This window comes from Hippoglossus stenolepis, chromosome 15 (assembly GCF_022539355.2).
Source record: "Hippoglossus stenolepis isolate QCI-W04-F060 chromosome 15, HSTE1.2, whole genome shotgun sequence".
Taxonomy (NCBI): domain Eukaryota; kingdom Metazoa; phylum Chordata; class Actinopteri; order Pleuronectiformes; family Pleuronectidae; genus Hippoglossus; species Hippoglossus stenolepis.
This window is the reverse complement of record NC_061497.1, coordinates 7,558,275-7,571,568: the sequence shown is the minus strand read 5'-3', so window position 1 is coordinate 7,571,568 and position 13,294 is coordinate 7,558,275. Positions and strand designations below refer to the sequence as shown.

Below are 13,294 nucleotides of genomic sequence, written 5' to 3'. Positions count from 1 at the left end.
AGAACTGACTTCAGAGAAACCAGCGAGCACTTAGTGCCTTTGGTGTACAGCCATTGAAAAGGGCACTTTCAGTGTGCGTCTGTTGCTTTCAGTGTATTTTTGGATTATCTTAGAGTATTCTATTTGTCCATTCTGCTGGAGCTTTGCAGTGCTTGCATCGTCTGTGTGTGTCTGTGTGTGTGTGTGTGTGTGTGTGTGTGTGTGTGTGTGCTGCTGGGTGTCAGTGGAGTCAAGTATTTACACTGGGCATCATCTTTCGGAGGTGTTTGCACAAAGACTATCTGTGTCAGTCATTGCAGTTGCCAGGTTGAGTAATCAGATCTTGTTTATTGCATCACGCCTGTTTCAACATATCAGAATAATGATAAACAGAGAAATGAGAGTAGTTTAGGAAGCCGTCCAAGAGTTGCAGCGAGTGTAAGCACAGGGTAACATGATCCAGACCGTTATTGACTGTGCCATCGGAGAGACACAGGGACAAGGGCAAACTAAGAGTTAGTGCAATGAGGCCCTGCACCTGCAGCTTCCTCCAGCTTGATATCAGGTTGTTGTGTCAGACAAACCGTGACTATTAAAAGTTCAGCGTGAGATTCAATCTCTCCATCTGAAATCAGGTTTGTTGAGTTCCAGGCATTGAATGACATGCTCCTCAGAGCTCTCTGTCTCTGCCTTCCTGCTCCACCTTGTTACAATTTGGACGATTTGCATTGACATCGTCGCTGTGATTCATGTCGGAGATGTTTGAAGAAGTGCACTCATGCGTAGCGCAGCACACACACACACAGTCGTTAAAGTACATGTACGTCGAGGTGGAGAGCGATCCTGCTGAGTGATTATGAAGGATGACGCAGTGTCCTCGATTCCTTTAACATTGTTGAACATTTTTTGGTATGTGGGCGAATGTGTGCTCTCTCTCCCTCTGTCTCTCACTCACAGATATGCTTTAAATGGGTTACTGTACTAAGGCGATTATCCTTCTGTGTGTGTGTGTGTGTGTATTCGTGTAGCATAACCATGCATTTTTGCCCGTGTGCACGCCGATATCTCCCCGTGCGTGTGACGGCGTGTAAGTACGCGCGAGCTTCTTGGTTGCAGGCCGTGCGTAAAATATACATATGAATAATGCACCATCCATGTGAATTTTTAATAGCACCCCACTCTGACACTGTGCATTTGAGTCAAAGTGAGAAACACAGCATACCGTATTTTAATAGTTTTTACGTTCTAATCTTTAGTATTATCCCGTACTTACGCACACACAGGAGCTTACACATGCCAACCTCATTTCATACGGTGCCTGTGCCTTTAAGAGAGTGATCGGGAGTTGGGAATAAGGGAAGAAGTGAGAGCAGGAAATAGAGACGGATGAGCGAGGGAGAGTCATGGAGAGACAGTGAGGGAAAAGGAAACAGAAGGGGGGAGATGGGAACAGTCTAAAAATAAACCATCAGAAATGCTTTTTACAATCTGCAGTGATGCAAAGTATTCATTCAAATATAAGCTGCTGTAATGTGACCAGAGTGCCCTTTCATATGCTCCAACGCCTTATGCTTTTAATTCCAGTGCGACACAGACACATGTAATTTTGCAGCAGTTGATATACTTTCTGTAGTTTTCTCATTAATTTATGACGTGCTCCGTGGTGCAATAAAATGGGTGAATGAAGAGGAAATGTCTGCAGCGCACAGCCCAGGTCAGACGCTGGGTGACAGTTGAGATTTGCGACTGCTGCTCGGCTCACCTTCTCCTACCTTCCTCCTGCTCCGGGCCCTGAGAGCCTTCTGATTTGTGTTGCATAGCCATCTGTTCAGACTAATTAACTAATTAACTAATTAATGAACTCTGGGGAAGGGCCCACCATCGTGGGCTCCGGCAGTGAGAACATTTTTCACCTCCGGAAGAGAGATGAAACGCTTCTTCTGGAAACGTTTCTCTGCACTTTCTGCCTAATTTCAGCTTTTTACTTGTAAGAGCAGCCGCATACCGACACATTAATAACCACAGCTTTTATACTGAATAAATGGAGTTATAAATTAAACATTTGTTTGGATATCATCCCGCCAAAATGTACAGTTGTGCTAGGTGATACTTAGTGTACTAACATTGCTGTTACTTAAAGGTTTTGATAAAACATATTGAATTTATAGTTCAGAACAAGCAAATTCTTCCATATTCTGAAAATTTGTCACCAAAACATCTATATTTGTGTTTTTTTTAATTAGATTTTTACAAGCTGGGAACACAACATTAACATAGCATCGCCTTACTAAGTTGATTCAGTCAACATGCCATGCAAACAGCTGCCTATTTATACAATAACATAAGCTTTTGTTGTCATTAGCATTTACAGCCCTGAGCACCTTTTAATATTCTTCGGGCCTACAAGTCGCTACATGTCATATATGGTCACCTGGAAAGTCCCAGATTTAGTCCTTCTTGTTCTGTTTTTGGTCTCAACTGCCGCCTGACCGAATTATCTGTCTCTTTAGCTGCTGAATGCAAATATATGGGAAATTGATCTGATTATGTTGACTGCAAACAGCTGCCCATCACAGCTGGAGCAAGGTTGACGAGAGCAGTAAGGCTGAACAGAGACGCCTAAGTCTCAGAATGGAGAGCCAAAACTATGACAGATGCAAAATGGCTCTGTAGGACTGAGGTGCAGGCGACTCAGGCGATAATTCTCTGTGATTTTTTACTCTGAGGAGCAATACAGAAACACATTTGATACATTTTTAATATAAAAATATTGATTAGCACGGCTTATAGTCTTTGTCATTGTCTTGATAATGTCGGTTTTACCACAAAAGAGCTGTTAAAACCTAAGCGGTGTTGGAAAAGAAAAAAGGTAATAATTTTTACATCCTACTATACGGAAAGTGTGACCAACTATGATGTATAACTTAGTCAAAGAGAAATATCTAAAACCTCAGAAATTCATATACCTATGTTAAGTAGAGACATTTTTAGATCATGTACATCTCTATTATATTTGTATTAAACCAAATCCAGTTCAACCTATTTAAATACTCTTCACATTATTATTTTAAAGTCTATATTTACCCATCAAGTACAGATTGGTCATTAAAAGAATGATGCGCTCATGTAGTAAACACCATTCTGTCCGTTACTTAATAGGCGGAATTTTACAGGCCCGTGCACATGAAAACATTTTAAGCATGAGTCAAGTCAGTTAGCCTTGATAATCTATTCAAATCGTATGACCTCTTGTTCTCAAAAACATCCCTATTAAATGTGACATAAACAATATTTTTAGCCAGCGCAGATTGTGTTCTCAGTTAATTTCTGCCTGCTGCCTTTTCACAACTTACTCATCCCTAAATACAAATGAAACGCACCTCCCACTCCCTGCACAGAGCCACAGTCCTCCCACTCTGTGAGCACTCCGCGGACTGCGAGGCCATCAGAGAAAAGTACGGCAATAATTTTGCCTCAGTGGCTGTGTGATTGTGACTAGATTCACCTGCAAACCAAGATGTTGGGCCTGCAAATGAAATATGAATTTCTTGACTTTGTAGAAGTGGCCACTTTATGTTACTTTGTTCATCCCCTATCCTGTTCCACTTGATGATTGTGTGTGAGCTTCCTGCTTGTTGACATAAAATACGGACGCCAAGGACGAATCCTTTCGTATTGGCAAAGTTCATATTGAACTCTAATGACTCATGGGTGAAATGACTGAAACTGACACCAGTCTGCATGCCAGGCTGCCATGCCAGCCGCGCAGCTGGAGTAGTCAAATACAAGCAAGATAATTAACGCAGCTACATCTTACGCACCATATAAAGTCAGGAAATCTGGTATGGGAACAGTTCTTGTAGCATGTGTATATTGTGTCCTTGTATCATTTCTGCCAGTTTTAAATCGAATAGAAATCATAGAAAAATACCGTCCATGTAGAACTCCTCATGTTTTGAAGCTTTCCTAGGTATCAAAGTTACCCAGTGACAATTATCTGTACATTCATGGATACACTGCAAACAAGGAACTGCTATATGGCTAATTTGCCATATTTTTGATGGTCCAATTTGGAAAAAAACAAGAATATACGCTACAGAAACTAGGCTGGAGTTGTAGCCTACAGCTGAGTCAGTGACTGTGGCAACATGGGGAGCTGAGGCACAGAGGGGGCTGACAGCTTCTGACTGAAAGCCCCTAATTTAGATGATTTCTGAGTGGTTGACACTCATTTACAAAGATTTGTAAACCATTTAACTGATTAGATTGTTCAGCCCACTATCTCTTATATAGTAAGCTTAATAGAGTAAAGGAGAAGGAGGTTAACCAGATAATGTAATCAAATACTATAAATACCCAAATACTATTATACATGTCTGAAGATGCCTCAATATGACTATAACCTTAAGAGAATCCATTAAATTGGGACGGTGATATAATATCCATCCATCTATGATCTATACTGCTTTACCTTTGAGGGTCGCGGAGAGAGCTGCAGCCAATCCTAGCGGACATTAGACAAAAGGCAGGCTACACCCTGGACAGGTCACCAGGGTTTCGCAGTGAGAACATTTTACCTCTTTTAGACCAAAATTAGCGGATATGCAGGTTTTTTTAAACGCAGGTAATCCTGCTAAAAAAAGGACGATTGACTCCTTTGTATTTGCCGAAACAGGAGTTTGCCTGTTTTTTTCTCAGTGAGTCATGTTTGACGTCACCAATGCACCGCAAACGGAGGCACTCTCTCACTTTGCTGTGTTGCCAAATGAGCGTGCTCATCCGTGTGTCACGTTTCCATCAGCGTCGATTAAAACCCATGTTTACTGCAGTCATTTGACGCGGGAGTGAATGCAGAAGACAAACAACCCCCTACAAACTGGGATTCGAACCGGGAACCTTCTTGCTGCCCCTCTGAAATGATATCCACTAAAATATGTAATGAACCCTTAATCTACTGTATGTTCTCTTGTTGTATGTTTGTTTCTGAAATTTGAACTTTTTTTCCCAAAACTTTGAGCCGTCTTCGTGTCCGTGTCACATTTAAAGCATCCAGCTAAGCACTTCAGATTTGCACGGCAGCCCGGTTTCATTGCACAGCTTGGTTCCTTTTTGAATGGACATGTGTAGTGAGCAAAAATTGAATGAGATTAGTAAGGTAATAAATACAATGACATTGGAAGCCCATGGGCGGTGTACTGAAAGCACGGCAGTTCCGCGGGAGGGAGCCCAATTACAATATAATTTCATTTCTGCGTATACTTGACATACAGAGTGATACATAACTGAAATGGGCCTATTAGCTCTTCACATTGAACTTCCCGTGCCGGCGAGAAGACTTAACAAATTGGTGTAAAAAGAAAAATGATAATAATCCAATGTGAATGAGCAAGAGGTGGAGAGGAAGAGCAGTATATCTTTGAATAACAAAATTAAAATGATTATACAAGACTTTTACAATGTGGAAATAGCCGCCTCTAAGGGGCGTAAGCAATGCTTTAGACTTTTAGTGTCAATATAGATAGAAACATGTCATCAATAGAAATTGCCCTGTATTTCAGAAACCTCGTTATTTACACTGCAAGCCTGTTCTTTATGGGTATTTATACTGTACCTCAGATTCAGTGTTTTTCTATTGATAGGACCTTTAAAATCATGTCGTAGTTTGTAGTTAAGTTCTCAGAAGATGTTTCATATGGTGCAGTGAAAGCTCATGTCATATTCATCCATAGTTACAATCATTTACAGTCCACGATCCTCAAGGTTACTTCACAAATGCTGAATGATCAGATCGACTTCACTCCGATCATCAAAACACATCCTTTAGTCTCCAGGAGACACTCACCATCTGCTGAGGCTAGTTTCCTTTTTTGGCAGCGCCTCTACTTTTGCTTGATCAAGTTAGTGACTCGTATATACACAGAAACATTTTATGTTTCCTCTCTTCCGTCACCTTTTCCGTGTGTATAAAAAGGGCAATAACCCCCCTCCGATTTTTTGACATCTCTCATCATCGCCAGTGAAATTATATCTGTCCTTTAGTTTATTCCTTTCACCTCTCTGGTCATTTAGGATCTAACGGTAGCTTTGGGCAGTGTTCGTTTTAATACCTCTTTTTATGTCTCTGGCTTTTTTTCCCTCTTTTTCATCCCACCACACCCCTCCCTCCTTCTTCCTCTGTTCACAGAAATATGTTCACTGACCCACTGCAGTCATTCTGTTCAGTCCTAAAAATTACTCTGCAGATGCATGTTCTGTTCAGTAGTCAAACAGTCAGATGACTCTGAACCACGCTTTAGCTCTGGTCTGTGTATCTGTGAATAGTGCAGGGGTTTTTGCCTAGATGGTTTGCAGAGGATATAGAGAATAAAGCTGTTTATTATAGCACAAACATCATTTTGATGTGGGGTTGTTGCCTCTCTTTGTATAATGCGCATCTCTTCTGAAATATGAAATAAAAATCCTCCTGATAAGAAGTTCCTGCTGTAGATGCAGAACCATATCAATAAGGGATAATGGCTTTTACCATGACTCGTACTGTACAACACAGGAAGACTAAGAGTATTATGCTTTCATGATTTCCTGAACTACACTTTTCTGAAGGATTTTCTGTAATCATGACATCGAAGGTCGCAGTTATCATCAGATGTTTTTGAGCTTTTTTAAACTTCCCTCCATGTGTTGCTCACCACACCTCTGTTGTCTCCGAGCCATTCATTTCCCCGTCTTCAGCCCCTATCTTTACTTAGAGGTTGATGACTCTCCTCACAGTTCCTTGGCCGTTACCTAAAGCAAGTGTTGAATATGCATGAGTTCAGCCTCATAAACTGCTGCTCTCAGCGCTAAAGTCAGTAGGAAGCCCAACTCAGCAGATGGGGGAGGGGGTGGAATCAGGACGAAAACTTACTGAGGAGAAGGAGAGGAGGAGGGAACTCGTTTGACTTATCTTCAATGGTGGAAGATAAACCAACCTCTCTTCATGTTGCCCTTGCAAAAAGAGGGATGGGAAGTGCTAACTCGAGCTAGCATGCTACCACACACACTCTTGCACGCGTGCTTGCGGTGACTTTGCCTCATGTGTTCATGTGCGCGTGCATGCACTTGTTTGTGCACTTGAATGTGGAAGTGCCCGGATTTTGTGTATGCAAGTGCTTTTGTGAGTGTCTGTCCATATCATTTTGCCTGAAGCTCTGGACAGTTGCCAGGCAACTGTGGCAGGCAGCTCGGCGCTCGGCTGGGCAGCCGCGGCGCAGACACTTCCACATGCCTATGGTTTTGATAAGAGACACAGGTCAGCACTGATACGCTACCAGGTCAGAGTCACATCAGGCTAAGAGCCAGTCAATTGCTGGGATGATCCAAGGATAATACAATTACACAGAAACATGCAAACTATATCTTGATTACTGGAATAATCCCTTTAAAGTAATTTCTGCTGTGACATTGATATGATTTAAACTAACAAGATTTCTATTGATACTAGGCTCAGGACCAACGCATATATAGCAATAAGGCTGCTTTCTTAAAAATGTAATTTTTGTTCTTCTCTTAATATGTTTCGCACTCAATATTTTTCATTAAATGTAAGAAATTATTATAGACTAAAAGATTTAAAAAATGATCTAAAACTATTTACCGGGGGGCAATCATACATCATCATCATTAAAACCTGCCACCTTACTGTACAACCAAAAAAGAAAGTAAATCCAAAATTATGAGCAACCGCTGCATATTCTTCACATTAATCACTCTCCAAGTTGTTGAAAAGTGGGAAAACATTTGTAATGATATTTATCAAAGGATTTGGACAGTGTAATATGAATCATAGTCGTGTCAGGGTAGTCCTCCAAAAAGACTTTAAAGTGCTGTTAGCGGCACTGGAAGTACAGTGAAGAGTGTGGAATGAGACGCGCGTGTCAGCCCGATGGTCTTAGGAAGGTCAATTTGGCGGGATGTCATCATTATCATCGCCGTCATTATCATCGCCGCCATCACATTATCATCATTAACAATAAAACTTCATTTGCTGCTCAGCACACTTGGAAACGTGCTGACTGCGGCCTCCTACCATCTGTCTGTCTGTGTGGACTCCCTCTACTGTACTTTACGTCCGTCCTTTAGATGATGCTGGTGATTCAGCCACTTATGTGTCTTTTACAACTCCCACACAAGGAAACATTGTGAATAATAATCACTGTATTCACCACGAGCATAAATGTCTGTTTATACCATGTAGAGTATATGCAGACACACTGACCATTACATCAGGGCCTTGTGTATAGTGGTATATCTTGTTTATACTGGGTTTTACTGTACATATCCCGGCTGGTGTAAACATTTACTAGTCAGCCACTCTTCCCATGTGGGTAACATTGTTTCACTGTAAAGAGCTGCACTGTATGTGTTTGCTAATGTCTGCACTCCAGGTTTTAAATTATTACTGAATATAAAACGATTCGGTTCAAACTACACATTTACTGATTCACTGTGTAAAGCAGCAACTATCCTAGGCCAAGATACAATAACATCCAGCTCAGTCAGTTATGTCTTTCTGTTTGAAAACATGTTCTTTCCCAAAATCCAGAGCAAATTAGGGAAGAAGTAGGCAGCTGTGTCTCCAATGTTCCAAAATTAACCCGGTTAGGCCAATAGTCTGAATAAGACACTACCATGTAAACAGCATTTTCTGATTTAACCTGAATGAGGTCATACTCATAAGCACTAATCGAATTAAGACGTGGAGTATTCTGACCTTAGTCCCATTACATAGACATGTATATGTCTTATCGCATTATGCACGTTACCAACTGCTTAATGGCAGATTTCCTGGTTATACTGGTGTTGTAGTTTTTGCAAAGTTAGAAAAAAAACACCCAAAACTATCTCGGGTTGGGTTTTAATGAGAACATGACAGGATATGAACAATGATATATTAGAACTGTATAACTAATAAATAGTGTCTAAAGTCAAAGTCAAACTTAGGGTTGACAATGCCAGACAGAGAATGTCCGGTGCCAAGTATAATTCGGATACAATGTCATATATATTTTATAAGATGGTTTCGTGTTACGTTCTATCACTGTTTTTAAATGATGAACAGCACGACTCGGGAATTGACTTTGCGATGAATAATGAACAATTCAGTACAGGATATTTTGGCTTCATTTCCGAATTGGAAGCTGAGACATGACCTCCATCTTAACTTCAGTCTATGGGAACTACTGGGAAATTCTGTCAATACACGTGAGAGAGTGATGCAGAAAATCATTAAAACATATATTTCTAAGCAAAAGGAGTATTTTTTGTCACTGAAAATCAGGAGATAGCTGTTCTTCTCAAAGATGCCGTGTTTTCATTGTTTTTCATCACACCCTCCACCCATACAATGACTTTTCTGGAGAGTGTGTAGTTAACCGAAATCGTTTTTACATCTCTTCTCTGTATTAAAGTAGTCAAAACTGTAAAAAATGTGAGAATTTATACGTTTGTTGCAGGGTGAAATAGCTTGGCGCTGCTTGAAACGTGTGTAATCTCCTGTAATTCACTCTTCTAAGAACAAAGAATTCTCCTATGTGTGTTGTGCATGTGTGACATTTTGTTCAGTTTATTTTATCTTGTTGTGGGTGTGCACCTACCGTGCAAGTGTGTATCCTGGAAGTAGGTGAAACATGCCTTCTGTTGCTCTCCTCTCTCTGCTGACAGGTTCTCTTAACTCTGTTGTATTTCCAGGGTGGGTATTAAAAATGAGTAATTTGGCAAGTTTTCTGTGTGAAATCTCTTCACACTTGCATCGAGTTGGAGGCCGACAAGTTCCTGACAATGACAGGATGCCATCTCCTGTTTATGTGTGATATTTTTGAAAAAGGCAATAAACGCTCAGGATTATGTTATCCCGTGCCCCTGGATTTATGCCCTGCTCCTCCGTTTGCTCATAAATCTGTGTTTTCTCTCCCTTTTTTCCCTCCTCTGTGTTTGTTCTAATTTACCCTGCAGGGTTTCTAAGCACAGGGGACCAGTCTGCTAAGGGGAACTATGGCTTGTTGGACCAGATCCAAGCCCTGCGCTGGCTCAACGAAAACATTGGCCACTTTGGAGGAGACCCAGAGAGAATCACCATCTTTGGCTCCGGAGCCGGCGCCGCCTGTGTGAACCTCCTCATCCTCTCGCACCACTCCGAGGGTAAGGTTCTTTCATTGTTGTTTTAACTTCAGTCGTCATATAGGCCTGCTCAAAGGGGACAATTAGCATATCAGAACACTGTGGGTAGTGTATTTCCTTACAGAGCAGGTTAGCACTTTCAATGAACAGCCTCAACCAGATAAAGGTATGTGACAATATTATTCCCCCAAGTTCAAGGATTCAGTACTCAAAGAATCATCCATCTACTATATGCAGCGATGTATTTTTCAATATACATGAAAAACTGCATAGATTGAGGAATCAGGAAGAAAACCAGATTGTCAATCTGGACGGAGGATGGAGTGAAAAGATGGGTGATGCTGTAAAATGTCTGCAATAATAGCAAATACACAATTTGTAATGGGGCTAATCAGTGAACTACATGGAGAAAACGTTCCTTCTTCATTTATCTTTCTCCAATCAAGTAAAGAATCTAAATAAATCCTATACTATCATTGGGCCGCCCTCGAGGCAGCAGTTTGGGAACCAGAACAGTACAGTATGCTACTTATTAAGGACTGTGTTTACTTTTTTTTGAATGGTGGATCTCTAAAATACCCAGCAGATGCTTGATCACTAATGCTGTGATGTGATCTTGGTTGGCAGAGCTCAGAAGGGGAACTACAGTTCATCCTGTACAAAGAACTCAGATTATGTTCTTACTGAACTGTTAACCTTCACCCTGTCCTGGCCTGACTGTGGACACATAAAAAAAAGCATCTCTCTGTGTTGTATGAAGCCGATTCTCCTCAATGTGAGGGAAGAAACATTTTGTTATATCTGTCGTGAATCGGAAAATGTTCAGGAGGACAAGGGAAAGTAGCCAGCTGCTGGCTGTATTGCTTCCTGACAAACACCTATAAAATCAAACTATACTCCAATTGCTACGACGGTGTTTTAGGGCCTTATTGAGGAAAAAAGATGAGATTAAGATTAATGTTGTAGATTTTGTTGTCCTGACTCAACAAATAGAAAGTCGTGATATTATAAGAATAAATTTGCAATTTAATGAGAAAAAAGTGCGGATGAGCTAGTATTTTTTTATTTGTAAAAACTATTCTAAAGTATAACTTAACAAGATACTCCACATTGCTCGTTTTAAGACAGCCATGTTAAAATTAGTGAATTTTCATTTTTCTGTGAATTATCCCTTTAAAATCCCAGGCTGAGGCCCAGCAAAACCAGCAGTCCCCACTCTGGAAGCCTCCTGATCCTGACACACAAGGTTTTAAAGGACCTCAGTTCCCTGGCCAGGCAGACCTCATTGATGACTGATTAGTTTATTCAGGGTGAAGCTAGAGGAGAGACAAGAGAAAAACAGGGACAAAGATCAGGAACACATATGGCCATAACAACTTTGTGGGTACAACTTTGACTTTATTCTACTAAAATTTACATTCCAACTCTTTTCTTGAAAAATTATCAATCAATCAAATATCTATTCTCGAAAATCTTTTATCGTAATGCGACTGAGTATTATGGCTACGTGGAATTTAGCATTTAGCTGACAGACTTTGTAGTGTTATACCTATTGTATGTCGCTTTGGATAAACGTGTCAGCTAAATGAAATGTAATGTAATATATTAAAAACTAATTTTAAATATTACATCAAAACTTGTTGCCCATTTTGCTGCATTAGTTTTAAATTCCTTTAACAAGAATTTGGTACGTTTGGCTCAGTTGTTTGGTCATGTGGGTGATGTTACTGGTCAAAGTTATAGCGAGTTCTTTCTCATGTTAACAACTGCTGCAATCTTAAATAAATGATCATTCACATTATCCTTATACGTTGTTATGCATATGTAGATTTGTAGCAAAAATCTCCCTCTGCTGGATTTTGAAGGCTGTAACACTACAAAGTGCCGAAAAAGTTGGAGGGTGAAGAGTTTTTTAAAGGTATTGTGTGTGTGTGTGTGCGCGTCTGTGCGTGTGTGCGTGCGCGCGTGTGTGCAGAGGAGAAATGAGATGAGCAGTGGAGCTGGAGCTGCAGCTGAGAGGCTTCTTAATTGATTTCACAGGGAGAGGAGCGGGGGTGGGGCACATGCAGAATATGGGGGGGCTTAATTATTAATGACAGAATCTGCAGATAAAACAGAGGGACAGCAAGCCACTTTACATAACAGTGCAGCGGTGCAACAGTGCGAGCAGTTTTCTTTCTGTCTCCGTCTCTTTTTCTGTCTGTCTTTATTTATCCGACAACAGCCATCAAGCCATTTCTCCCTCTGCTGTCTCTCGTTGTATGTAATGGAAGCACTTGATTTTCCTACACTAATATTCATAAAGACTTTCTCCGGCTAAGAAAAGCAGCAGGATACCTGCTTCATCTTTCTTTGTATGTACTGTAATACTCTACAATCGCTCCTCCTCCAACATATGCATTATTGAGAGCTCTCACGCTGCAAAGCCTTGAAGGCCCCATCAGCTGCTAGCAAAAGTGTGTCAGAGGGAAGAAAGCTGAGTTAAACTGAGAGAAAGAACAAGTGACCGTAGCTTCTCTGTTAATGCTTTATCTGCTGTGTATGGTCCTGCTCGTCCGTAGGCCTGTTCCAGAGGGCCATCGCTCAAAGTGGCTCCGCCATCTCCAGCTGGTCAGTCAACTACCGGCCGCTGATGTACACAAAGATCCTGGCGAGGAAGGTTGGCTGCACTCTGGGGGACATGGCCGAGTTGGTGGACTGCCTGCGGAGGAAGAGTTTCCGGGAGCTGGTGGACCAAGACATCCAGCCTGCACGCTATCACATCGCCTTCGGACCCGTGGTGGACGGGGACGTGGTGCCAGATGACCCTGAGATCCTCATGCAGCAGGTCAGAGCTGCTTTCTCTTTGTATCGTCCACTGAAGAACTGCTTTGCATTTCCTGCTTATCATGTCCTCGCTGTTGGCATGTGAATACAGTTCTGCCCTGACTTCTGCTAATTAGAGTTAATGACTGTAGCATTCTGTTTTGTGATGGCGTGCTGTGTGTGTTTGTCATGACACCAGGGCGAGTTCCTCAACTACGACATATTGCTGGGCGTCAACCAGGGAGAGGGCCTGAAGTTTGTGGATGACAGCGAAGGAGAAGACGGAATCTCGGCAGCATCATTTGACTACACCATCTCTAACTTTGTGGACAATCTGTATGGATACCCTGATGGT

The 13,294-nt window shown here is 41.4% G+C and overlaps 1 protein-coding gene across 2 annotated transcripts in view; it reads left to right on the top strand.

The window, feature by feature from the left end:
• The window catches only part of nlgn2b (neuroligin 2b), a 63,319-nt gene that overhangs the window by 42,718 nt on the left and 7,307 nt on the right, over nt 1–13,294 (top strand). For both annotated transcript variants that reach the window (XM_035179257.2, XM_047343672.1), the window contains 3 exons: nt 9,970–10,155; nt 12,696–12,961; nt 13,139–13,292. In XM_035179257.2, the coding sequence (XP_035035148.1) occupies nt 9,970–10,155; nt 12,696–12,961; nt 13,139–13,292 (606 nt within the window). The remainder of the gene's footprint in view (nt 1–9,969; nt 10,156–12,695; nt 12,962–13,138; nt 13,293–13,294) is intronic.